Source organism: Myotis brandtii, unplaced genomic scaffold (genome assembly GCF_000412655.1).
Source record: "Myotis brandtii unplaced genomic scaffold, ASM41265v1 scaffold250, whole genome shotgun sequence".
Taxonomy (NCBI): Eukaryota; Metazoa; Chordata; class Mammalia; order Chiroptera; family Vespertilionidae; genus Myotis; species Myotis brandtii.
Window position 1 is genome coordinate 3,908,463 of NW_005359478.1, and position 27,752 is coordinate 3,936,214.

General features: G+C 38.3%; 1 protein-coding gene across 2 annotated transcripts in view; it reads left to right on the forward strand.

Annotated features, from left to right (window-relative positions):
* Positions 1 to 27,232, forward strand: part of GORAB (golgin, RAB6-interacting) — a 30,295-nt gene extending 3,063 nt beyond the window's left edge. Inside the window, exons 2-6 of one of the 2 annotated variants that reach the window (XM_014540878.1) lie at positions 3,243 to 3,600; positions 9,836 to 9,937; positions 11,991 to 12,131; positions 19,749 to 20,094; positions 26,962 to 27,232. In XM_014540878.1, the coding sequence (XP_014396364.1) occupies positions 3,243 to 3,600; positions 9,836 to 9,937; positions 11,991 to 12,131; positions 19,749 to 20,094; positions 26,962 to 27,036 (1,022 nt within the window). In that variant the 3' untranslated portion in view covers positions 27,037 to 27,232. Of the gene's footprint in view, positions 1 to 3,242; positions 3,601 to 9,835; positions 9,938 to 11,990; positions 12,132 to 19,748; positions 21,596 to 26,961 lie in introns of those variants that run through there. The other variant, XM_005867639.2, reaches the window with a different exon arrangement.
* The last annotated feature ends 520 nt before the right edge of the window (positions 27,233 to 27,752 follow it).

Consider the following 27,752-nt stretch of genomic DNA (forward strand, 5'->3'; position numbering starts at 1 on the left):
CATAACTAGAGGCCAGGTGCACAAAATTTGTGCACCGGGGGGAGGGGCAGAGGAGTTCCTCAGCCCGGCCTGTGCCCTCTCGCAATCCGGGACCCCTCAGGGGATGTCTGACTGCTGGTTTACGGGCCTAAACCGGCAGTCAGGTATACCTCTCGCAATCCAGGACGCTGCATGCACCAGTGACCATACTTTTCATACAGGTGAAAGGCATCTTGCTGTTGTATGGGCAGCTACATTTTTTTGCCCTGATTATAAAAAGTAGTATATAACATGATCCTTCTAAGGCATTAGTACCATTTTCCCCATCTTATGGGTGGAAAAACTGAAGCAGAGAGAAGTTGAGTAATTGACTTTGTCACAGTTATAAGTGTCAGAATCAGGGCTGAACACAAAATGTGCCAGCCAGAGTCCATGCATGTCATCGCTGCATCATCCTGTTTTTCAGTGTTAGAGTAGCCTTGCCAGGTTTTAATTTTTAAATCTAAGAGACTGTTCTCAATATATAGAGTAGGATCCCTAGGCCTGGCCGACAATCAGGGCCGATCTGTGGGGCGACTGGTGGGGCAATCAGGGAGCCCCCGCTGGCACCTGCCTTGGCTGGCCTGGCACCGCCCACACTCTGGCACCGCCCTCCGCCCACCAGTTGTTCTGCAGGTTGTTCCACTGATCGGTCGATTTGCATATTAGGGTTTTATATAGATAGATGAAAAATTTGGAAATATAAAAGCAGTGCAGCTACAATGCTTTATGTTTTCCAGTTGTTGCTGATATATAAAAATACAAATAAGCCAAAGAAAAACTGACAAAAAAGACATGAAAAGGAAATATGAAGAGATGCTTATCACCATCAATAAGCAGAGAATTGCAAATCAAGAGCATAATGAAATACTGCTTCATACCCATTTGACTGACAGAAATTTAAAAGTCCTTTATCAGATGTGTCTGTTGCAGTGAGTTTTCTCACTCCCTTTTGCACAGCAGCAGTTTTTAATTTTAATGAAGTCCAGCTTACCAAATATCTTCTTCATAGATAATGCCTTTGGTGTTGTATCTAAAAAGTCATTGCCATACCTAAGGCCATCTAGGTTTTCTGCTATATTATCTTCTAGGCACTTTATAGTTTTGAATTTTGCATTTAGGTCTTTGATTTATTTTGAGTTAATGTTTGTGCAGGGTGTAAGGTCTGTGTCTGGATTCATTTTCTTACATGTGGATGTCCAGTTGTTCCAGGACCATTTGTTGAAAAGAAATTTCTCCATTGTACTAACTTTGCTCCTTTGTCAAAGAGCAGTTGACTATATTTATGTGAGCCTGTTTCTGGGCTCTCTATTCTGTTCCATTGATTGGTTTGTCTATTCTTTTGCTAATACCTACTGTCTTGATTACTGTAGCTTTATAGTGTCAGTCCTCCAACTTTATTCTTCAATATTGTGTAGCTATTCTGGGTCTTTTGCCTCTTTGTATAAGCTTGAGAATCACTTTGTCAATATCCACAAAATAATTTGCTGGGATTTTTATTGGTATTGCAATGAATCTATAGATCAAGTTGTGATGAACTGACATCTTGACATTATTGAGTCTTCATATCCATGAATGTGGAATATCTCTCCATTTATTTAGTTCCTTGATTTCATTCATCAGAGTTCTGTAGTTTTTCTCATATAGCTCTTGTACATATTTTGTTAGACTTATACCTACGTATTTTTTTGAGTGCTATGTAAATGGTATTGTATTTTTAATTTCAAATTCCACTTGTTCATTGTTGGTACATAGAAAAGCAATTGACTTTGGTATATTACTCTTGTATTCTGTAACCTTCCTATAATGGCTTATTAGTTCCAGGAGTTTTTTGGTCATATGTTTTATTTTTAAGTGGCCTGATTTGTTTCTTGTTTGAGAGTTTAAAAATTGGCGTTATAAATCGTATAGTGGGTTCTGTGCAAATTTAAAATGAAATGGAAGCTAATGTACAGAATTTGAGTGTCACTATTAATTCAGCTGAAGAGTATAACTGGGAAGTAAGCAAGCTCAATCATATTTTCTGGTGGTGTGAATAAAGATCAGTAGCCAAGAATAAGTTCCTATTCCAAGATTCAGGAGGCTACTTTATGTTTCTGGCTAAAGTCAACAACAATAACATTTTACTTTAAATAGTACAGCTATTTTTAAAAAATGTTTTCTTTACCCGTCTCATTAAATCTTTACACCAACTCCATATGAGTTAAGTGGAGAGGTAATTTTCAACCAGTTTGACAGATATGGAAACTGAGGTATGGAATAAATAATTGCTTGAACTAAACAAAAGCAACACTGGAACTGTGACTCCAGAGCTTTGAACTCTCCTTTGGAGAATCTAAATAATAAGTTTGTATTGCTTCAAAGGTCAATATGCAGAATTTAAAAGCCCTATTTGAGTTCATTTACAAGGACTTATAATTTCATTTCCTGGGTATTTTATAAAGAATATCATTTTAAAATTTATTAAGTACAGTATGAATGTGAGTTAAATTCTCCAGTTATCTTCCCTACAAGGTTAATACTAATATGGACAATATAAAAAGTGTAATAGCAGTATTATTACTCAGTTTATAATATGACTTGTTTTATCTTCCTCTATTGCTTTGATCAGGCTGCTATTAAAGTTAGGTTGCATACATTGATTAAAGTCTAACTAGACTTTGGGGAACACAACCTTGGACTGTTCTGGAAGATGAAAGAAAACAATTTAGGGTAAACTAGAAATAAGGGATTTCATGTAGTTATATTTTGTGTATAGCATCTTCTTATGTATCAGATTGCCTTAATATCTGTGAAAATTTAAGAAAGGTGAAGCTCATTTGAAAATTCAACCACCATTTTATTTCAGGAGAGTAGACACAACCGTAAATCAAATTGAAGATATATCAGAGAATTCATTTGTCTACGTATCTTGGTCAAATAGGTGATACTTTTGATAATAATCAGATCAAGTTGAAAAGCCTTGTTTTGTATTCTAAGGCCTTACTCACAGACAAATAGCTCTCCTTGAAGATAAATTGAGAGGTAGGACAGTTTTTGTTAAATGTTAACAGTAGATTGAAGAACTACCTAAACTCTGCAGGAAGATGCTGTTTTTCCCTGGGCTTTTAAGCTAGAGCAGGGGGATTATAAAAAAGTTTAATGTTAATCCTTTATTTTCTTAGAGAAATTATAATTATTTGCTGTTCACACAAAGGAATTTTCCTTCATTTTCTTTTATGTAGATCCATTTGAACCACAGCGGCGTCCCCCTATGAAGAAAAGTCGACAACAACTTCAGCGAGAAAAAGTCCTTCAAGAGCAAAGCCAAAAACTTGGACTGCAAGATGGATCAGTCAGATTACCTCCAGAGCAGCTGCTCTCTGCACCACAACAGAGATTCAGTCATCAAAAGCCACATTTTTCTCCCCCTACTGCTCCTAATCCTCTTACACTCAACTCTCCTGTTGGCAATGGAAAACCACAGGGCACTGAAAGTCAACCAAGGGAACTGGGACTTGAGAATTCCCGGGATGGTCACATAAGTGCTGAGGTTGTACCTCTAAAACCAGATTGCAAATTGGAGAAAAAGAAAGTGGAATTGTTAGTAAGTCTATATATCCATGATATATTTTCCATTTTACTTTTTTTTCCTATTAGGCTTTGAAGAAATGTAGTTTTAACATTTTCTCTCTTTCATATTCTAACCTAGAAATGTGATAAACAAATTGTCAAAAAAGAGCTACTACCTAAATATATTATAAGTCAGTCAGTGTTAGGCATTTTATGTTTAATGTTACTTAGTTCATTATTTTCACTTTGTAGCTATTTTGGACTTAGAATAGCTATTGTGTTCTAAAAGCCAATACACAACTAGTAAGTAGTAGAGTTGGGACTCACATAAAAGTCTCTCTGAATCCAGAGTCTATAACCTTGACACTCACAGAAGCATTTCTTATATGTACTCCTTCCCAAATTTAATGCATTTTTCAACTTCCAGGCTGCATCTTCATTGGCCCAGAAAAGGATACTTGTGAAGAGACATGTAGGGATGGTCAGAGGAAAGAGTGTAGGAAATTAAGGGGACTAATTAAATAATCCACATGCGTCATTAGATTTCTTTTTATTCTTATTTAATTTGTTTGTGTTTGCAACCACCTCCAGAATTTAGTTTAGCTACATTCTTGTGAAAATTGCCATTCTATGACTTGTAAATTCATATAATCATATGTTATTTACTTTGACAGGAGATGTTTAGCTGTGTGAATTATGAGAGCAAAATTGAACATGTGCATACATTCAAATAGTTTACCAACAAAGGCCTGAGACAAATAGGGGGCGGGTTTGAATTGAGCCCGGCAATTTAGATTGCATGTCATGAGGAAAATTATTCTTTTCTTAGGTACTTGGGAGAATTTTCATTGAAGACATGCAATGTCAGAAACTATTGTTGAAAAGGAGGAATTCTGAGGCTCTAAGAACGGGAAAGGAAAGCTTTATTCCAGAGACTGTTCAAAGATGATATCTCACTCCTATGGAAGAGGCAAAGATCAGGCCAGAGAATAGTAAAGAATTAAGAAAGCGAAAAAGGACTTGGGAGTAGAGGATCCTTGCCTAGCAAGTTCCCAGATGCTGTAGTACAGTGGCCGTCAACCAGTGGTCCGCGGACCACTGGTGGTCTGTGAGGTCTGAAAGGTTAGTGACCGCTGCTGTAGTAGACCACCGAGCCCTCTGAAGGAGAGAGGCCCTGATCAGAATAATGGTGAGAAAATGTTCAGGTGTCAGTGTTGCAGAATATTTGGGATAGGGTTCTGGCTGAGCTGGAACTAAGGCATCTGGTGAGGAGGTGACTGCGATAATAAAAATGAGAAAGGACCAGCACTAAGATGGAAGTTGTAGGAATGGAGAGAAGGATAATTGTGGAAGTGATTGCTAAGTCTGGGAATAGATATTTTTGGTATACGGCTGTAAGAAATGTCAACAATAGGAACAAATAGCTTTTTCATTATCTTGTTTAATTTGAGTTGACATCAAGTTGATGAATTTACGGGAAATTTTAATATACTTCTTTCAGAATTAGATTGGAAGGCAATTCATGTTTTCAGACCTTTGAAGTTTTTCTTTATCCCACCATTCAAGTCTTAGTTCATAGTTTTTTACTTTGTTTACAAATGTTTAAGAGCTGGAAAGAAGTGAGGAAATTGAAAGAAAATGAATGAAATAAACATTGGTTATTGTTCTAAGGGTGTTTCATGGTGCAGACTTTTATTATAGAAAACTCTATAGAGTCACTTCTGGGTAAGATGGCAGAGTAAGTAAATGCTGTGCTCACCAGCTCCCACAACCACATCAAACTTACAGCTAAGTTATAGAACAACCACCCTCAAGAACCACCTGAAAATTAGCTGAACAGCCCACCAGTGGTTAAGCGTTGACCTATGAACCAGGAGGTCATGGTTTGATTCCGGTCAGGGCATATGCATATGCCGAGGTTGCAGGCTCAATCCCCAGTGTGGGGTGTGCAGGAAGTGGCCAATCACTGTTTCTCGCTCATTGTTGATGTTTCTATCTCTTTCTTCCCTCTCCCTTCCTCTCTGAAATCAATAAAAATATTTTTTTTTAAAAAAGAAAATGAACTGAACAGAACTCTAACTAAAGATACAAAGAGAAAGACTGGTAGGAGGGACATACAGAGCAGGCAGGTCCCACACTCATGGTGTGGTGATAAGATTCAGGAGGGCTATCTTGGCTGTGAGAGTTCCTTATTGAGTTAGGGGTCCTAACCCTAGGCCATCTCTCAAGCCCAGGGCACCAGTGCTGAGAAGAGGAGTCCCCACAACATCTGGCTGTGAAAGTCACCAGGGATTGCACCCTTGTGAGACGGAGGGCTGCTGGAGGCGCAGGCTTTCTTCTTGAGGAGTCTGTGCATGGAGTTACTCACAAACTCCTTGCTCTAAGCCTGCAGGAGCAGCAGCTCATAAAGTGCCAGGGACATGCAAGGAGTAAGTGAATTGCCTAGCTTCAAATGAGGACTAGAGGGACAGGGGCCAGCTCGCTCTGGGGACAGAAACACTGGCAGGTGCCATTGTTCCTTTGTTGAGCCCAGCACATACGGGTACCAATCTAAGCTATCACCGTTCGCCCCACCCTGGTGAATCCCTGAGACCTCACCTCATTCAACTCATGGACTGCCTCAGCTCATACTGTGGACTTTTCCTAAGATCTTAAAGGTTCACAAACCAAACAAGCAGCAGCTGTCCTCAGCATGCTCTGTACCTCTCGCTAAGCAACCCCAAGCCTGACACAAGTGATGACTAATCTCAACTTGCATTTGGCTGGCCTCAGCTCAAATCATGGTGTCCACCAAAGGGTCCCAAGCCTGACACTACTGACAGTGGCATTGGTTTGCAGCATAGTCTCTCCCAAGCACCTCCAAGTCCGGCACAAGCATCAACCAACTGCAGATCACTTTGTAGCTTTGACCAGGTGGCCCCAAGCCACTGGAGTCTGACCTTGGCCTGCAATGGAGCTCCTCCTAAAAGGCTTCAAAACCAACACAACTGGTGACCAACTTCAGACCACACCAGAGCATCACCCAACCAGCTCCACAAAAGACACACCCAAAGGGTGAACTTAGCTGGCACCACAGCCCACCTGAAGAGACTCCCTCTCTATGGGATAAGCCTCTACACGGCAGCTTTCCGTAGTCATAGCTAATCCTCACAGCAAGTAAGCCAGGCGGGCCATCCCACCCATTGATGTGCCAATAGCAACCAGGGCTCAACTACCACAGGACAGCACACACAACCCACAAAAGGGATGCCCCTGGAGCACCTGGCTTAGGTGAACAGAAGGACTGCACCATGGGGCCTCAGAGAACATCTACTATATAAAGCTACTCTGCCAAGACTGGGAGACATAGCAGATCTACCTAATACATAGAAATATAAGGATTCAAACAAATGAGCCAAGCATTTCCCAAATGAAAACATAAAAAAGAGCATAATACATAGAAATATAAGGATTCAAACAAATGAGGAGCCAAGCATTTCCCAAATGAAAACATAAAAAAGAGCAACAAAATGGAGAAAGCAATCTGCCAGATACAGAGTTCAAAACAGTGGTTGGCTATAGAATGCTCAGTGAACTTAGAAGAAGAATAGATGAACTCAGTGAGAACCTCAACAAAGAGAAGGAAACCATAAAAAAAATGAATAATAACTGAAATGACTACATTAGAGGGAATCAACAGCAGGTTATAAGAAGCAGAGGATTGAATCAGCGATCTGGAAGATAAAGTAGCAGAAAACACCCAATTGGAACAGAAAAATAATTTTTTTTTTTTAAATGAGGACAGTTTAAGGTACCTCTGGGACAACATCAAGTGTATCAACATTCACATCATAGGGGTGCCAGAAGAAGAAGAAAAAGAAAACGAGGGGCTGAGAACCTATTTGAAGAAATGATGACTGAAAACTTTTCTCACCTGGCAAAGGAAATAGACAAGCCCAGGAAGCACAGAGTCCCAAATAAGATGAACCCAAAGAAACCCACAGCAAGACATAATTAAAATGCCAAAGGTTAAAGACAAAGAATCGTAAAAGTAGCAGGAGAAAAGCAGTTATGTACCAGGGAACTCCTATAAGACTGTCAGGTGATTTCTCAACAGAAATGTTGCAGGCCAGAAGGGATTGGCTTGAATATTCAAATTGATGAATGGCAAAGACGTACAACAAAGGTTGCTCTACCCAGCGAGTCTGTCATTTAGAATCAAAGGAGAGAGTTTCCCAGACAAGAAATAGCTAAAGGAGTTCATCACTATTAAACCAGTTGAAATACTGGTTTAATAGAAATAGAAATGTCCAAAGGACTTCTTTAAGTGGAAAAGAAAAGATCAAAACTATGAATAAGAAAATACAGAAAAGAAAATTCTCACAAAGGCAAATGTAGTAAAAGCAGTGGATCAATCAACTGTCGAGGTTCTCACTGAGTTAATCTATTCTTCTAAGTAGAAAGGTGAAAAGGAAAAAGTACAAAGACCATGTTTAATTAAATTATACATAAATACACACAGAAGAAGTAAAAAAGAATGACAGAGACAAACATGGAGGGGAAGAGTAAAAATTGTAGTGATTTTAGAACATGCTCGAACTTAAGGAACCATCAACTTAAAATAGACTGCTCTAGCCCAGCCAGCATGGCTCAGCATGGCTCAGGAGGTCACTGTTCTAAAAAAAGTCAGGGCATGTACCCAGGTTGTGGGCTCAATCCCCAGTGTGGGGCATGCAGAAGGCAGCCAATCAATGATTCTCTCATAATTGATGTTTCTATCTCCCTTCCTCTCTGAAATCAATAAAAATATATTCTAAAAAAAATAGGCTGCTATAAATATAGTTTGGTAAATATGAAGTATATGGTAACCGCAAAGCAAAAATCTCTAAGAAATATACAAGAAATGAAGAGAGGGATCCAAACACAACACTAGAAAGTTATCAGTGTACAAGAAAAGAGAACCAGAGAACTACAAAAACAATCAGAAGACAACAAAATGGCAATAACGACATACCTATCAATAATTACTTTATATGACCCAGCAACTTCACTCCTGAGTATTTACCCAAAGAGATTCAAAACACTCATTTAAAAAAGACATGTGCGCACATGTTCATTACAGTCTTATTTACAGTAGCCAAGATATGGAAGCAACCTAAGTGTCCGTCTATAGATAAGTGGATAAAAAACAATGGTACATATGTACAGTGGAATGTTACTCAGCCATAAAAAATGAAATCTTGCCACTTGCAACAACATGGATGGGCCTAGAGGGTATTCTGCTAAGTGAAATAAGTCAGACAAAAGGACAAATACCATATGATTTCAGTTATATGTGGAATCTCAAAAGCAAATGAACAAACAAAACAAACTAATAGAACAAATTTATAGTTGCCAGATGGGAGGGGGTTTGAGGAGATGGGTAAAAAAAGGTGAAGGGATTAAGAAGCACAAATTGGCAGTTATAAAAATAGTCCCAGGGATGTAAAATACAGCATAGGGAATAGAGTTAATAATATTGTAATAACTACATATTATGTGAGTTGGGTACTCAGTTTATCAGGGTGATGACTTTGTAAGGTATATAAATGTCTAATATGTTGTACACCTGAAATTAACATAGTATCATATGTCAACTGTAATTGAAACACTTTTTTAAAAAATTAAATGCACATTCAGTCTGGAGAAAAAGAAAACTCTCTAGGCATGCAAAGAAAGGAAATTGTGATACATAACCGGGAGGAAAGTCATCGAGAGAAACAGCCCACAAACAATGGGAATTATCAGGCAAGGAATATTTAAACAGCTATTACAAATATGTTCCATGTGCCCAAGAATGTAGACTATAAAATGATTTAATGATTAAATTGCTAAAATGATTTTTAAAAGAACTTTGAAAAATATAACATGATGTTAGCTACAGACCTATTTATTTGTCTCTCCATTTTGCATATAATACATAATTAACTTACACAGGTTTCTTTGTACTTCTAAAAAATGCCACATTATTCTGGCTTCCAGTTTGTGGGTTCCTAGGTTATTTATATATATATATATAATGGATTTCAAAGGGCCAATTTATGGTATGTAAGCCTTCTTTACTTCAAATCATAATCTTTGTTTCTATTAGAACAAAATAATGAGCTGCAGATGGGTTCCTTTCAAAAGGACTTTTTAAAAATATATACATAATCTGGCTGATTAAATTTTATACATAGGGGACTGAGACTGGGAAGGTGTGGGGTGGTGTTCCAGAAACTCATTTTTACACTTTTTTGCTCCCTAGGCAAGAAAAGTCTCGTTGGGAAGTCCTCCAACAAGAACAGCGGCTAATGGAAGAGAAAAATAAACGTAAGAAAGCTCTTTTGGCTAAAGCTATTGCGGAAAGGTGAGGCACCTGAACCACGGGAGATGGTTTGCAATCTGCAGTCAGCTCTGTCATGTTTTATATTTATTTTCCTATGTCTATGCTAATAAACTGGCATTTTCTTTAAGGCTGATTAAACAAATTATGCTTTATAAATGATACTGAAGTCATTTAAGGATAGATCATAGCAAATTTACTGGTAATACAGGTACAATTAAAACTTAAGGATCAGTGTCAGTGCTTTCAGTTTTAACCATCTATACATTCATAAGGGAGCAGTAAATAGCTGTCAATATAAGTAAATTAAGAAATGCAAGTTTTCATTTTGACATGAGGGGGCCTTTATCATCTAACATGTAGAGGAGCGGATTGTTCCATATAAATGTTTTATACTCCCACAAATCTTATGTTTCCTATGGACGTTTTTCTTAAATAATTACTCTGCCCCCCCACTGATAGAAGATACATGATATAATTTAAGCTTTTATTGATGACTTGGGTCACCATTGGGAGCACTGTCCCATACTGTGTGCAGTTCAGTTTTTCTCTCACCTTCCAATGTTAGTGTGTCCGAAATCCCCCACCCCTTTTTTTTACTGTGTTGTGCTGGCCTCAAACAAGAACATTCCCATTGGAACTGCTTTTCCCATCCCTCACCCACTCTTTCTGCCCTTTTATTATTTTTTATTTTAAAATTTTTTTGGTTAATCCTCACCCGAGGGTATTTTTTCCATTGGTTTTCAGAGAGAGTAGAAGAGAGAGGGAAAGACAAAGAGAAATATCGATGTGAGAGAATCACATGGGTTGGTTGCCTCCTGCAGGAGCCCAAGCCCCAACCAGGGCCCCGGCCTGGGAGGAGCCTGCAACCAAGGTACATGCCCTTGACTGCAATCAAACCTGGGACCCTTCAGTCTGAAGGCCAACGCTCTATCCACTGAGCCAAACTGGATAGGGTGAGAATGTTTTTCTTTACACAAATAAAGATCAAATGGAAAGCCACAGTGAAATATTACCTCACACTTTTCAGAATGGCTATCATCAATAAATCAACAAACAAGTGCTGGTGAGGAAGTGGAGAAAAGGAAACTTCCGTGCACTGTTGGTGGCCATGCAGATTGGTGCAGCCACTGTGGGAAGCAGTATGGAGTTACCTCAAAACATTAAAAATGGAACTGCTTTATGACCCAGCAATTCCACTTCTTGAAATTTATCCATAGAAACCTGAAATGCTAATTCAAAAGAATAGATGCAGCCCTATGTTCACTGCAGCTTTATTTATAATAGCCAAGATTTGGAAGCAGCCCAATTGTCCATCAGTAAATGAGTGGATAAAAAAGCTGTGGAAGTAGTCCCATTTGTTTATTTTCTCTTTAGTTTCCAATGCCCTAGGTCAGTGTAAAGAGAATACAGATATATTCTTTTAGTGCATATTCTCATCCTTATGGAATGAGTATACCTATGAGTGAACTATTTATTGATAAATTTTTCAGTCTTTTCCCCTGTATGTGAAAATCATCTATAATAATAAAATCGTAATATGCACATTAGATTGGACAGCCAAATGTCCTTCCAGATGACCTTCCGAACGAAGCCGGGGCTGAGAGAGCCAAGCCCCTTGCAAGAATTTCGTGCATCAGGCCTCTAGTACATATTAATAGAAAATTTGGAACAATACGGAGAAGAAGCGCAAATCTTAGTGATACACCAAAATGTTACGGGCATTTGACTTATTTCTATTTTTCTTATCTAATTTTTAAAAATTATACATTATATTCATATTGTAAATACAGTACCTTGCTTTTTTCATTTACATTGTATATGGATATATGGTTTTAGAATGTTTTCTACATGCTAATAGAAAATTTGGAACAATACGGAGAAGAAGCGCAAATCTTAGTGATACACCAAAATGTTACGGGCATTTGACTTATTTCTATTTTTCTTATCTAATTTTTAAAAATTATACATTATATTCATATTGTAAATACAGTACCTTGCTTTTTTCATTTACATTGTATATGGATATATGGTTTTAGAATGTTTTATTTTCCCACTCATGTTCCTAATTTTCTAGATCTAAAAGAACTCAGGCAGAGACCGTGAAACTGAAGCGGATCCAGAAGGAGTTACAGGCTTTAGATGACATGGTGTCAGCTGACATCGGAATCCTCAGGAACCGGATTGACCAGGCCAGCCTGGACTATTCAAATGCTCGGTGAGTTGGAGAAATTTGATTCAGAACAAGCAGTTCGATTTAATTAATGTGTATTGCTAGCTGGGTCAGGACCTTATGTGTATCATCGTTTAAGCCTCATAACCACCACATTAAGTGTTGTATTTATTCCTGGTTTGGAATAAGTAGTGTCAAGTGTGTCTCCTCTTCTTGAAGTTTTCCTTTACTTTGCCCTACCCCTTAACCTTGTTCATATTCCCTTTAGATTATTTCCTGCATTGTTTATTTACATTTTAGTCTTTCTTACTAAAGCATCGGGTATTTAATGTTCGAGACTCTTTAAATATCTGAATGACTTGCCCCCAAATTATAATTCTAATGCCAACTCTATGGTTTTTCTGTTAAGAAATTTTGATTGAGGTTCTCCTTAGGGATTAGCCTAGTTCTCATTTCAGTTTTCATTAAAGAAACATCTAGTTTATTTGTTAAAGCCTATGAGTATTTAAAGAAAATACCACTGTCTTGAAAGCTGGAAGTTTTTTTCTTTCCAATTCTATTCTGTATAAAATGGTTTGCTATCGTGTGTTTCCTTGGTTTCAGCCATTGGCATTTTTTAAGAGAAAAAGTCATCATGGAGTATTTTTAAAATGAACTAACACATGTAAAGAATTACATGAACTTTGCAAGCAGATAAAAAGGCAAAAAATTAAGTCCAATTTCAGGGTTTTCAGTCCTTTCAACATTGCTTTAATCATCCTGGTTTGTCTTTTTTCACAAGGGAATGCTGTGTTAATGACTCCGTTTTGCATCTTTCTCTGTAACACTAGAAATCAATCAGAATGCCTCATTAGTCCAGGGTAAACCACAGCATCAGAATGTTTATATAACAATTTAATAAAGCGGAAATGCTTGATTGTGGTTTTTAATTCACTGTTTATTATTTAAGAAAGAGGTTTGTGGTGTCCTCATGATTTTTGTAATTGTTGTTTGACCATGTGCTGTTAGATTTAATGGGTTGCCTAAATTAATGCCATCAGTAGCTGATAACTAGAGGTTCCAGATTTCTACTAATAAGGTCATTAAGGAGGTGACCAAGATTTTATTAAGATCAAACTAAGCCTAGATGTTTAGCACATTTTATTCTCTGTAACTTAAGGTTGCCAGAGGAACTTTTTTTTTTGCCTTTATTGCCTTTTATATGAATAATTCAGATTATTCTGGATACTTCAACAGAAAATTTATCTGATTATGTTTTAATTCTGACCTAGAGGAGGCTGGCAAAGGATGCCTTTGTACACTGAACATTATATTTTTAAAATTTCATAGTTTTAGCCTTCAGAGAACCACAAAGAAGGTGGAATTACAGGTTAAAGGAGGAAACAGCCCATAAAATTGAAATATTTATAATGAAATTTCAGTAAATTTTTACAAAATAAAAAAATTTTACATGGTGCGTTTTTTACATCTCTTAACAAGCTCAAAATGATAATTTCTTAAGGTACTGTTAATGACATCATTGTATGTGAATATCCATATTGCATGTGTGAGGCTATTTTTTAAAATCTTATTAACAGTTGTGACCAGAACCAGCATTGTATCTTGTTCATGCATAAGGTTAAGACATTTTCTAAATTTATGTCTCTGGTTATTGAGAAATTATAGAATGGTAATATACTATTATGGTCTAGATTTCTACTAATCCCCAGGTAGTCCATTTATTTGGGAGATTTTCCTTGATTTTAAAAAAATATATATGGGTTCTCTAGTGCCTGGTACAGTGCTGTGTCCACAAAGGTTCTGGGATACTGAATAGGCCAGAGTTCACTGTGGAATTGGCTTCTGTAGAACACCATCAGGGCAAACACTTTTGAGTGAGCCAACTTGAGCATTGCTGCTGTGCTGCTGCTGTGCTGCTGCTGCTGCTATTGGCAGCAACAATGACAGTGCTGCCATATGCTGTGCAGACCAGCTTGTAAAACTCAGAGTGGCTGCATGTAGAACATTTCTTTAACCCTCAATATACCAGGAAAAACAATTATCACTATTTGCCACCTCTGTTTCACAGACGCTCCCCCACACACGTGTACACACACGTGCACATGCACGTATAATTTTAAGTCATTTTATGAGTAATCGACAGAAGTGAGACTAAAAGGGATTGTGGAAAACAGCTTCATTAAAAATTGTAATAAGAACCTAAGCATCACAAACCTCTTTGTATCAAGTATTGTTTGACTCCAAAATTTATTTTTTAAAGAAAGGAAAGAATGCAGCTACAGCCTCCCAGCAATACAGGATGGTCCAGATTCTTATAAAATATGGATTGATTAAGTTCTTCCTATTGAAACTATTAACTATGAAAAATAACATTTTCTTTTTATCCTCTTTTCACTCATTGATTTGTGAGTTTGAGAACATTCATCTAGGATGTGTTTTTCTGAAGACATACTCTGAGATGTCACATATATGAACAGTATCACCATCTAGAATCTAGACTGGCTGTATGTGCATTTGTGTTGATTAACTAGGGCTGCTATAACAGATTACTACCAACTGGGTGTCTTAAAACAAGAGCAATATACTCTTACATTTTCTGGAAGCCAGATTCTGAAATCAAGGTATCGGCCGGGTCACACTTCCTTCAGAGACTCTAGATTTTGGAGATTAGGAAGAGAATATCTTTGTGGGATCACTTTTTAGCCTACCACAACATTTATCTTTTGACCTAATAAATGCAAAATGTTTTCATCTGTCAGTTTTCTCTACTTTGCCAGTAGTGCAGAGAATAAAAAAAAATACTAATTCTCAACTGTGTTCAATGAAAGCTAGAGCAGATTACAAAACTGGGGTTTCCAGTCTTTTATACTTTCTTGAAAAATGATATAATACTTTGGACAATGCAGTAAGGAAATTGAACCATAATGGTTTATTTCATTATAGCACCGTCCTTTTAGGTCATTTCACCAGTCTCTTTTTTCTTATTATTTTAATTTGCTAGCATAAATGGGAATAACTGGTAAGAAGGAAATACGACATAGGGTGATGAAATGGCAAAATGTTAAAAAAATAATATCTCAACGATCTGGTAAAGTAACCTAGATTTATAAAAGGATCCAATGGACCTATGTAGTAATTGCAAAATATGATTAGTCTTACTCTATTTTTTTTAAATATAAATATATTTTCTCATTGTTGTCTAGAGGACTTCTAATACAGGACTTTAAAAATCATGATATGTTGATGCTTACAAATAGTTATAATTGCTAATAAAAGAAACAGAAAAACTAAAAGTGGATCAGTGGAACCTAATGGCATGCCACGGGTTAATGATTGAGTTTTTGTTGTTGTTGTTGTTTTAATTTCAGGGATACCAAAGCCAAGACACAGTTTCTAGAATCCTTTAAATAACAATTAAATCATTCAATGTCCCTTTAAAATAACAAACTAAATCTATAATTACATTTCAGCTGAATTTCTCTTACTGTGTTATATATAATGCACTTACTATTCTGTTCCAAAGTGTGTCTTCAGGATGATGTGGTACATCCACCTGACCCCCAGGCCCATAGTGCAGTTTGTAAAACTAATCAATACTTTAAACATAAATCACTCTGTACAAGAATATATATGCATGTTTCTGGCCAGAAGGACTTAAATAAATAAACAAAATGCAGGATCTTCAGTGATTTATCCAGGGTGAAAGATTAATGGAAACCTAGGTAACTATTTGCAAATTTTCATTTCAATTCAGCATTCATGAGCCCGGGTCAGTAAATCTTTCCTGGCTGACTTTGACTGGCTGAGGGCAACCACAGCCTTGCAGAGAAGGGAGGATTGGGGGGGGGTGTGGGGGGGGGGGGCGCGAGGTAGTCATAGACCTATAGAGAGTGTTGTTAGAGTATTTATGTTTGATGCCAGAACATTCACAAACAGGATATGTTATACAGTATGGAAATCAGGGATCCAAATATCCAACAGAGCTCCTTTAGCACAATTCTCTTAACACAGAGGGTAATGGAAAAACAGCTTTCCCATTCCCATGTTTACTAGAGGACAGTAAAAAAAAAGAAAAGAAATATGATAAATAAATGTTATGTAAGTTAGAGTTTTCAAGTATAAGCACCAGATCCTTACATTTTGCATCATTTTCATTTGAGATATATGTTCAGTGATATACTGACAGTGCTTTTTAAGTCTGGTGCTCCGGAGGGTAAGTTCTGTTTCTTGAGTACCTACCAGGCCCTAGACCAGACACTTGCCCTACTCCCATTACTTAATCCTTAATGCTCCTATGAAGTACTATTATCACCATTTTACAGATAAAACAGAACTCAATTGAAGGAAACTACCTCGGGTCACTCCACTGGATTTTTAGTCATTGCGTGCTTTGTCTCCAACCCCTCCCCCAGGAGCCTGGCTGTGTTTTATACTCATGATGCTGACCCTGGGCCATCTCTGATTAGAACAAAGACAAGCTACCAACTCCAAAACATTTCATCTATAAGCTACTAGTAAACAAGGGTTCAGAGCATGGCCTGGTACTATGAGCTCTGTGAATAACAGAGACCCATTCAAACTAGCTCAGGTAAAAAGTGGGTTTTATTATTTTATAGGTTACAAGAGGGTATCTCACAGGCATGTGATCATAGTCAAAGGCTCTCCTCTTCAATGTTCAGACACCACAGTTTCTCTAAAGCATTTTGGCTTTTCCTACTATACTCATCACCCAATATTGCCACCAGCTGTGGCTCTATATCAGGTCCACACCCACTTCCCGACTCTATCAGAGTTCCAAAATTCCAGAGGGAGGACCTAAGTTGGCTTTTTACCTGAGCTAGTTTGACTGGGTCTCTCTTCTTCACACCCAAGAAAAAAACAAGTATACATTTAGCAAATGGCAAAGGCAGGTTTAGAACTCCAGGTTTTCTAAAATCAAAACCTTTTATTTTTTCACTATCTCTTCTTCCAAGACAGAGAATCTTGAGTTAGGAGATACAAGTATTTCTTTTTTGCTATAATTCTAGGACTAGAAATTACTTATTACATTGAGTTGTATAGGCAATCATAAGGCAGCATAGCCTTCACAACTGTTAGTGGAAATTAAATGGAATAATTACTTGGTAAGTGGAGATCACTCTTTTCTTGGCAAAAATAAAAGCAGCAAATTATATAGAAAAGTCAAAACACAGTGAACCAATATATAAGGGGAAATAAAGGGAAATCGTAGGATGACTTTCCCAGTAGAATTACCTTACTTCAAGTAAGACTGGAGTTTACATATCTAACATTTATAAAATCTATATAATAAAACCCTAATATGCAAATCAACCGAACAGCGGCGGAACAACTGGTGGAATGACCAGTCGCTATGACGCGCACTGACCACTAGGGGGCAGACGCTCAACACAGGAGCTGCCCCGTGGGGATCAGGTCTAAACCAGCAGTATGACATCTTCTGAAGGGTTCCTGGATTGTGAGAGGGCGCAGGCCAGACATAGGGACTGCCCTCCCTCCCCCCGTGTAAGAATTTTGTGCACCAGGCCTCTAGTTTCCTAATAAAAGTCTGATAACACTGTTGTTGCAGAATGGAGAGGGTGAGAATAACTTAACCCAGGAATTCTCAAATGGGACATTTTTGCCCTTTGGAGAAGATGTGGAGACATTTGGTAATGTTCTGGAGACATTTTTGGTTATCACAACTAGAGGGTGCTACTGGCAGCTGGTGGGAGAAAGCCAGTGATGCTGTGCTTTCTACAATGTCTAGGACAGCTCCCCACAACAAAGAATTACATGGTTCAAGTTGCCAGGAGTGCCAATGTTGAGAAACCCTTCCCAAACATATCCTAAGGTTTTCTTTCCTACTGGATGTTTACTTTTTGCCTGCACCCAGTATCATTTGCTTGGTGTGCCCTGTCCCATTTATATTCATTTCCCAACCACTGTCCATATCCTTCTCCACCAAAATTTTTCTTCCTTTTTTAATCCATTAATCAAAAGATACAGATTTCTCAACAACAAAAATCCGATTAAAAATGGGCAAAGGGCTCTATCTGGTTTGGCTCAGTGAATAGAGCGTTGGTCTGCGGACCAAAGGGTCCTGAGTTAGATTCTGGTTAAGGGCACGTACCTCTGTTGCAGGCTCCTCCCTGGCCTAGGTCCTGGTCAGGGCATGTGCAGGAGGCAACCAATTGATGTGTTTCTCTCATATCGATGTTTCTCTCTGTCTTTCCCTCTTTCTCCCACTCTCTCTAAAATCAATGGAAAAATATCCTCGGGTGAGGTTTAAAAAAAAAATAGGCAGAGGACCTGAATAAACATTTTTTCAAGAAAGACATACAGGGGGCTAACATATATATGAAAAGGTGCTCAACATCACTAGTTATAAGGGTAATGCAAGTCAAAACCACAATGAAATACCACCTCATACCTGTTAAAATGGCTATTATCAATAAGACAAGAAATAACAAGTTCTGGAGAAGATGTGGAGAAATAGGAACCCTTGCACACTGCTGTGGGAATGTAAATTGGTGCAGCCACTATGAAAAACCTCCACTCTGGAGGTTTCTCAAAAAATTAAGAAGAGCTATCTTATGATTCAGTGATCCCTTTTCTGCATACCTACCCCCAAATTTGAAAACACTGGTAAAGCTTTATGTACCCCTATGATCATTGCAGCATTATTCACAATAGCTCACTGTCTTTTGACTTTTCTTTATAATTTGTTGCTTTTTTTTTTCATAAAACAACCTAAGTTGGATGATTGGATAAAGTAGATGTGGTACATATATACAATGGAATACTCCCCAGTCATTAAAAAGATGAATTATTACCAGTTGTGACAACATGATGGATCTTGAAAATATCCTAAGTGAAATAAGTCCCACGGAAAAGACAAGAACCATATAATTTCACTCTATGTAGGATATAAAACCAAAAGCAACCAATGAACAAAAAACTCAGATATAGACAGAATGGTATTTACTAGAGGAGAAGGGAGCTGGAGAGAGGTAGAAGGAGCTAAAGGGGGTTAAATATATGGTGACAGAAGGAGACTAGACTTCAGGTGGTGAGTACAAGTAGAGTACGCAGATGTATTATAAAGTACACCCGAAACTAAGATAATGTGATTATTAACCAATGTCACCCTGATAAATTTAAATAATAGAGATTCTTTCACCATCTTTTACTGTTTTACCACTTATAAATTTGACCACTTGTGTGCTGGAGCTAGTTCATGAGAGCAGATTTTGTGCATCCCCTCCCCCCTTCCACATTCAGTTATATTGTAGCTTGAAATTGGTCAAGGTGTAGTGTTTACACTATGGAAGTTGACAAACACTACAAATCAGGACTTATCCCCTTTAGAGCTAGCATACCACTGAGTTCACCCTCTTCGCCTGCTTTCATTCAAGCACAGCTTTGGAAAGAGGCAATGAGTGCAGAAGAATGTTGATCTATAGGAGAGTCCAAGTGTGGATGTTATGGAAGTTTCAGCAGCAACAGTCTAGTTTGTCCAACATGTAGACAAGAGTTCATAAAGTATTAATAGTCATATCTTCATTATACCTTGTTACCAAATTCTGGAGTTCATTTATTGCTGCTCGGCCCTCTGTCTACTATGGAAAACTAATGGACCAATCTTTGTACCTGTCCCTACAGGAAGCGGTTTGACAAGGCAGAAGCAGAGTATGTTACAGCCAAGCTCGATCTACAGCGCAAGACTGATACTAAAGAGCAGCTCACTGAGCACCTTTGTACAATCATACAGCAAAATGAGCTCCGCAAGGCCAAGAAGTTGGAGGAGTTGATGCAGCAACTGGATGTCCAAGCTGATGAGGAGACTTTGGAGCTTGAGGTGGAGGTGGAGAGACTACTGCACGAACAAGAGGCAGAAGCAGGGAAACAGAAGGTTCATGGAGAGAGGCCATTTCAGCCTTCCGGGGAGAGTGTGTCATTAGGGTCTACTCAGAACAAAGAGCATCAAGCACCAACTGCTTGCCCAGAGGTAGATGAACAATGTGAAAATCCCAAGAGCACTCCCCTTCTCACGCCAGACCACCCAAGTCAGGAAGTGAAGACTGGTGCTCATGACAATGGTTCAGCTGCTCTGACCACATGAAGGGCCAGTGTTTGTTGTTTTCAGCTAATATGGGCTTCAGTAGACTTTCTGTTGTAGAGTGTGCCATGACCGCTGCTAAATGCCTCTTTAAAACAATATTAGTTTTTTAATCTAGGATTAGTGTTAGAAATAATATGTTGGACCATTCTAAAGCCTCAATAATTATAATTTTATCCATAGTTCACCTTGATTTTGGTCCAGTTTCCTTAGTGTCCCCTTATCTTGGGTGAAAACAAGTAACTTAAAGAATAGAAGAAAAATGACATGGTTATGAGTGTTTTTAGACCAGGTCAATATAGAACAAGTAAAATGAAAAATAATAATACCTCATCAAACTCATTTAACTTCTGAGAGAAGTGCTGGGACTGAGAATCCTGTTTTATGTCATCAGTAAAGAGACACAAAACTTAAACATGAAAAAGAAAACAAACAACTAACAAAAGTAGTATTTGGGTCTTACTAGATTATTATCTGTTTGGGTCTTACTAAAATTGCAAAACACAGTTTTGAAATTACCAGCTTAAGCCAACATTACTTTTGTATTCACATTGCCTTTTAAGTGGCTCTAGTTTACAACCCGAATTTTGGTTGACATATACACAAATATATATATACACACACACACACACACACACACACACACACATATATATATATACACACACACACACATATCTCAACATGCTATATATATAATTTTACTATTAATAAATTGTCTTTAATGAGCACATTGATTAAATTTAGACAATGAAAACGTGTCTATAGTGAGATTGAAAATAATATAGAAAATCTTGCTACTTTTGATTATGAAAAAAAATACATTTTCTTTCTGACATTACAGTAAGAGTGTATTTTATATGTCGGATATAAATTATCCTGTCATAAAGCATTTAAATTGGTAAAATGGTGATTTTCTTATTACTCTAATAGTTTATTAATTGCCATCACTAATACTTGACCACTACATTGTGCTATATGTGAATTTGTAAATAAATATTATAGTTTTGTTACAAAATCTGTGAATATCACGTTAAATTCTGATTTATCAGAAATTCCAAACAGTGAAGTCAAGCATTTTAAGCCTTAAAAAAGAAATAAAAGTGGATAAGGACAAATGTAATATAGTATACATAATAATTTCTGAAAAATAATTTTTTAATGAGTTTGTTTGAGAATATTATTTTCTAATAGTGAGGATGAGCACTGTATTTTTATATTATGTAATTTGACATGAAATTATAGCTCTCCATTACTGGCTTCTCTAAACAGAGACATTTTTATAGACCATTTGTTTTTATTTATGAATGACATGCATAAAAACTGAAAACTTCATTGTCCAATATAGTCCTATTTTTCTAAGGGATAAACAAATCTGATGCACTTATAATGTGGTCTCTCGTTTATCTTTTTTTTTTAATTTCACAGTTTAATATGTGTTCTTGAGCAGTGTGTGGCAGTAATGCATCCTGAATCTTCATATGGTAGATACAATCAGCTATTTTTATATGAACCGCTGTTAGGGCAAAATTCATCCATAAATGAGGTTTATAATATTGTATCCAAAAACAGATGGATACAACTTAATACTCAGTTTAAGTACCTTAAGAATTTATCATATAAGATATATGAAGAAATGAAAACCATGAAATAAATGAAATGGATGGGGCTTTGGAGATCATCTGATTTAATGATCTTACTTTACAGATGAGGAATTTGAGAGCCAGAGATTTCACTTATGTCATGTTGGCCGACTGGCTCACTTTAAACTTACAGGGATAGTCAAGTTATCCTATCTAAACTCTTGATGTGTCTCTTTCAGCCTTGATGTATCTCCTAGAGTGCAGACCACAAAGTTCACTGCATCCCTCTTAAACCCACTCTGGGATTGTGTTGGTCCCTGTGAAATGCTTTCTATAAATGGTCCACTGAAACCATTATGTTGAAAAACATACCTTGCTTGGCTTTCCCAGGGTGGTATCTGAGTGTTCAGGTGATGATATAAGTGACAAAGTTCTATTGCATCAGTTTTGTACAAGAGCAGCTGTAGCCCATGTGTGAGAGGAACATGAGCAAATGAAGGAGACATGAGGCTCATTGGTATGAGGACCATATGCACGGGTTTCTCCAGGATAGCCCTGATATCTTTTAAAATCATAAAATACATTCAAAAGACTTTTGATATATGGATTCACAAATTCGCAGTAATTGTTAGTTTCTGTGAAGGAAATTATTGGTTCAAAATTGCTGCCATGAGTTTATTGGGGCACTTTGTAGAGCTGTCTTTCCTGGAGTTAAATTCCTCTTCTCTTCCACTTCTCAAGTAGTTAGAGCATAAGGTTATCAGGGCACTTGATGTGCTGTGTAATTGAGGAGTTAACTGCTTTGGGTTATCTCGCTTGTTCTGTTTAAAAGACAGTCTTTGCCAAATTGTGGTAATTTTTACTCATTATCTTTCAAAAAAAAATACTTTGAAGAGTAAATTGAATTCCTGAATTTTCAGAGTTCTTTACCTTGATTCCGTACTACTTTCTTTAAATTAGAGCCATTTTTTATTAGTTTCAAGGAAACAGTTTCTTAAAACAAGGTTTGTGTTGCATTGAAAACAAAGAGTTTTTTCTTAAATTTTTCATCTCTGCATAATTCTACTGATGGAATTATAGCAATTGCAGGTAGTAAATCTTTGTACTCACTGAGAGCACAGCTGGTTTCCAAGTCAGATGATAAAAATCTGATTGCAATTCCTAGAGCATATTTCATTGCTGGATTGGCATTTGAATTATAGAGTAAAAACTCGGCTATAAACCTCTCTCACTCTTTGTTGGGATTTAGCAACATAGTACTCTCAAGGAGCTTTATCTGAGTATTTAGCAACTTCCTCTTCTGAGGCACTGGCACAAAACGGACTCTAGTGATTCTGACCCAGGCCATTCCCAGTGACCTTTATAAATGATGTTTTGGGTTTTGTATTTCTAAGGAGCCAAGTCAGCATTTTAAAAGGCCCTGATAGATATAACTCAGTCTGCCAGACCAGACCTGGGGCGCTCTGGACCAGGGTAATTATACCCCTTCTCAACATAGATTTACCCCAGGCCTGACTTGAACTACTCTCTGGAGGGATGAAGCAGGACACTGTTATCCAGTCTGCCTTTACCTTAATGTCAGGCTACTTTTGCAAGCTCCTAATCCCAAACAGCTGTCTTAAAAATGCAACATCATCCCTATGCAATGGGTCAAAATGATGCATCCAGCTACGTACATGGAAGAGCTGTATAAGAGGTACATGATCTGTGCCTTTGTCCCTAAGAAGCTTCTAGTCTATGCGAAGGACTAAGATTGATACTCATAAAATAGAGGCTGATACAGAACGTAATCATAAAATAGAGGCTGATACAGAACATAATGTCTTATTAATGGGAGGACAGAATAAGTGGTAGGAACACTGAATATAGATGTATCCTCCGGAAGTCCCAAATTTTTCAAACACTTAATTTTAAATATTCTATCCAGTTGTTTTGCAATCCAAGAATGTATCTAGGACCTGCCATGCATTTCAGTTTGCCATTAGCACTGGGGAGCAACACCCACACACAACTAAAACAATAACAACAAAAACCTCTGTTAGATAATATGTCCAGATTTTGAGTTCAAAAGAAAATGTAGTCACCAGAGCAAGAGCACATTGGAAAACGGGGAGGTTTTTGCATGTCACTGATTTAAAACAGTGGGCCCACTGGGATTTATCAGTGAAAAAAGCAAAAAACTTCAAGTATTGGGAAAATTAACTTTAAGCACATGCCTTTCTGACAAAAGGTTGAAGTATCCTCTGTGTGCAGAACAGTGTAATTATAAGGGCCCATTGCAATAATTCAAGGCATTGCTTAACCAAGGGGCAGTAATTACTGCCCAAGCCAGAAAAAGATGGAAGTGGAACACACTGGTGTGAACTCAAGGATAACTCAACATGGATGCATGTTCAAAGTCACATAAGAGAGGTCTTTCCAAGCCAAATGGCTTTAGGAACCTAAAATAGAGCCATAATTAAGCAATAAGACGTGACAGAGAGCACATTTCTTGGTGATTATAGCATGCCTCAGGGATAAGTCACTAGGCCAGAAGTTCATATGAGGAGTGAAATAACCTTGCAATGTATAGTGTCACGCTGCTAGAGGGGGAAGGAGGAGGAAATGAATAATGGGAGTTAGTAGAGTTATTTCATAAGCTATTATTTCAGTTGTTGGGTAACACTACCTTGTGTATACTACACATGGCCATTAGTCGTATCCAGCATCCTAAAGCTCCATGTTTACACCAGAACCTTCATTTAAGTAAAAGCCCTGTAGAACTGTCCATCTTCTCATTTTCTCAGCCAAGCAAAAACCAGGCAATACAGACACAAACTTAAAAGTCCATAGCCATATAAATGGAACTATATAGTCTGGTAGAATTATAATTGCAGTTGCTTAACCCTGGCTTGTATAACTTGGAAGTAGCTGAAGCAACCACATTGAGTCATTTTCAGTATTGTGGCTCATTTGTCTCATGTGCATTTAACTCAGAAACTGCCAGTAGACATGGCCCTGTGTCCCATAGGTCCAGAAACCTCTGCAGCCTTCTGTGCTGAGCTTCCCTTCCTCACTGAGTTGCTGCTGGAAGACAGGGAGCACTCTAGAACTAGTCACCAATTGAACCCCACGCTATGGTGGAGGCGGGCCTTTCACCGGGATGACAAGTGAGATACCCAGTTTCCAAACTCTGAAGATGCCCTGAAAAGGCCTGCACATAGAGGCAGCCAGCTATCTTATTGCCATATTCCTCTCCATGTTTCTCTTATTCTTATCACTTTAGAACAGTGGTTCCCAAACTTATTTGGCCTACCGCCCCCTTTCCAGAAAAAATATTACTCAGCCCCTGGAAATTAATTTTTTTTAAATTTTAATAGCAGTTACTCATCGCCCCCAAATGCACCTGTGGCCATCACCGCCCCCCTGGATCGCCGCAGCACCTACCAGGGGGCGGTAGCGCCCACTTTGGGAATCACTGCTTTAGAAGATAATTAAAAATCTTCTGAACCAAACAGACAAGTTTTTTTGTGGTCCTTCACATCTCCTATGGCACAGGCCAGGGCTGTACTCTGGACAAATTTCTGGGCAAACAATGGTTTTTATCTTAGTCCAGCCCCTCTTTTAGGTGACCCGTGCTCTCACTCTCTTCAAATCTGCTCTTAAGAAAAGATCTGAAGACAGTTACTATAGACTGAAAATGTTGTGTCCTTCCAAAATTCATACGTTGAAACCTAACCCCTGATGTGATGGTATTAGGAGATGGGTGGTGTCTTTGTAATGTTAGGCCATGAGGGTGGAGCACTCATGAATGAGACTTATGTTCTTGTAAAAGACCTTAAAAAGCTCCCCTACCTCTTTGACTATGTAAGGACACAGAGAAGATAGTCATCTCTGAACCAGAAAGCAGCTCCTTACTAGATACTGAACCTGCCAGCACTTTGGTCTTGAACTTCGTAGCCTCCAGAACTGTGAGAAATAAATTTCTATTTTTGACAAGTCATCCAGTCTATAGTATTCTGTGATAGCAGCCTGAATAGACTAAGAAAACAGTTACTTACATCTTGGGGAAACTTTAAATCAGGTTACTTTTCCCAAGTGTCTCTACATTTTAATGTAATGAATTATTTTAAAGTAATGTATTTCAGTTTGTGTTGTGGAAAGCTTAACCCCCAACTAAAGGAATTTAAAGCATCAGAGAGCAGGTGTGAGAAGGAATTGAGATTCTGAAATGATATCCGAATGCATGAGCTGAGAATTGAATCTCAGAAGCTTCGCCCATGCTATAGTCTCCATTTAAGAAAGATGACCCAACCTGTCCTCCCCGACTTCCCATTGCTAGTGGAACATGTTAGGGAAATGAAATCAAGTCTGCCGTTCTAGCCACAAGTATCACTTACCTGTGGTTGCATAATAAACTGTCCCATAACTCAGTGTCTGAGATAAAAAACCACTGTTGTTTGCTTATGATTCTGTGGGTTAAGTATTTGGTCCAGGCTCTGCTAGAAGTTCTGCTGATCTTATTGGGGATCACTCAGGAGGTTGCAGTACTCCACAGGGTTTCTTAGGGGTGGGTGGTCTAAGACAGCCCCACCCACAACCTGGCAATTGGTGATGCCTGACACCTAGGGCTTTTTCTCCATTTCGTCTCATCCTCCAGAGAGCCAGTTTGAATACAGTGGGGCCTTGACTTATGAGTTTAATTCATTCAGAGACCGAGCTTGTTAAGGAGCTCATTAACTCAAATTATTCTGTCAACTCAATGCAAAAAATCGGCGGGGAGACAGCCGGCATCTCAAAATACTCGTTAGTCGGGACACTCGTAAGTCAAGGCCCCACTGTATCTATTCACGGAGGGCCCAGGGTTAGAAGATAGCAGGAGTGAACTTCAAAGATAGCTCCTTGAGACCCAGGCTCAGCAGTCACACATCCCATCTATTGCATTCCACTGCCCAAAGCAAGTCCCAAGACCAGCCCGGACCTGGTGGTGGCAAAATGGCCTCTGCATCTGATGGAAGGGGCAGGAAAGTCACATTGCAATGGACATTCATGTAAGAATGAGAGTAAGGGTTGTGCCATCTTTGCAGGTTACCACAGTCTGGCCCTCCTTGCTACAATAATTCACATCTATTCCACATACAAAATGCACCCACCTTTTCCCTCCAACCTCTCATCCATCCCATTGTGGTTTCAGGCATGGAGTCCAGGATCTCATCATCTGATCAAGTCCAGATGTGAATGGGGCTCCTCTTCATCGAAATACCTGTGAACAAAAATGAGAAGTTCCCTGTCTTCACCACACCTCAACATACAATGGTGAGACAGAACAGATCGCTTCAGTAGACACTCCCTTTTAAAAACAAGCACGAGGCAAAGAGAAGGCATTCTGAGAACTAGCCTGGGAGACGTTGCCAGGTCTCCCTCTACTGGGGCAGAGAGTATCCCTAGGGCCTAGTTCTGCTGCCTGGGGCTCCCTAGTTCACTGTTCTCCACCATTCTCGGCTCCACACTTTGAAATATCTTTCCTTCTCTATAAGAAATGACCCATGTTTGCAACTGAGTAGCTCTCTCAATCTGCTTCCCGATCATAGAAACTTGAGTGTCCAGAGACCTCTTTTCATTTTGGAAAGTCTCAGTCTTTCCTGGTTCAGACCCATAGTGCTTTGTTAATTTAACTCTCTCAAAATTTCATATGTTTTCTTTCAATCTTAGTGGGATTCACTCAGAACTCCAAAGCTACATTTACAGTGATTTCTTTATGAAAACCTCTCTTGGTGTTGTACATTTCAGGGAGCTGTGACCTACTGCCCCTATTATGGACTGAATTATGTCCCCCTCCCCCTAAATTGGTTGCAATCTTAACCTCCAATATGCCTGTATTTGGAGATAGTAGGGCTTATAAGGAGGTAACTAAGGTTAAATGAGATCATAAGGGTAGGACCCTGATTCAATAGGATTGATGTTCTCATAAGAGACAATAAAGAT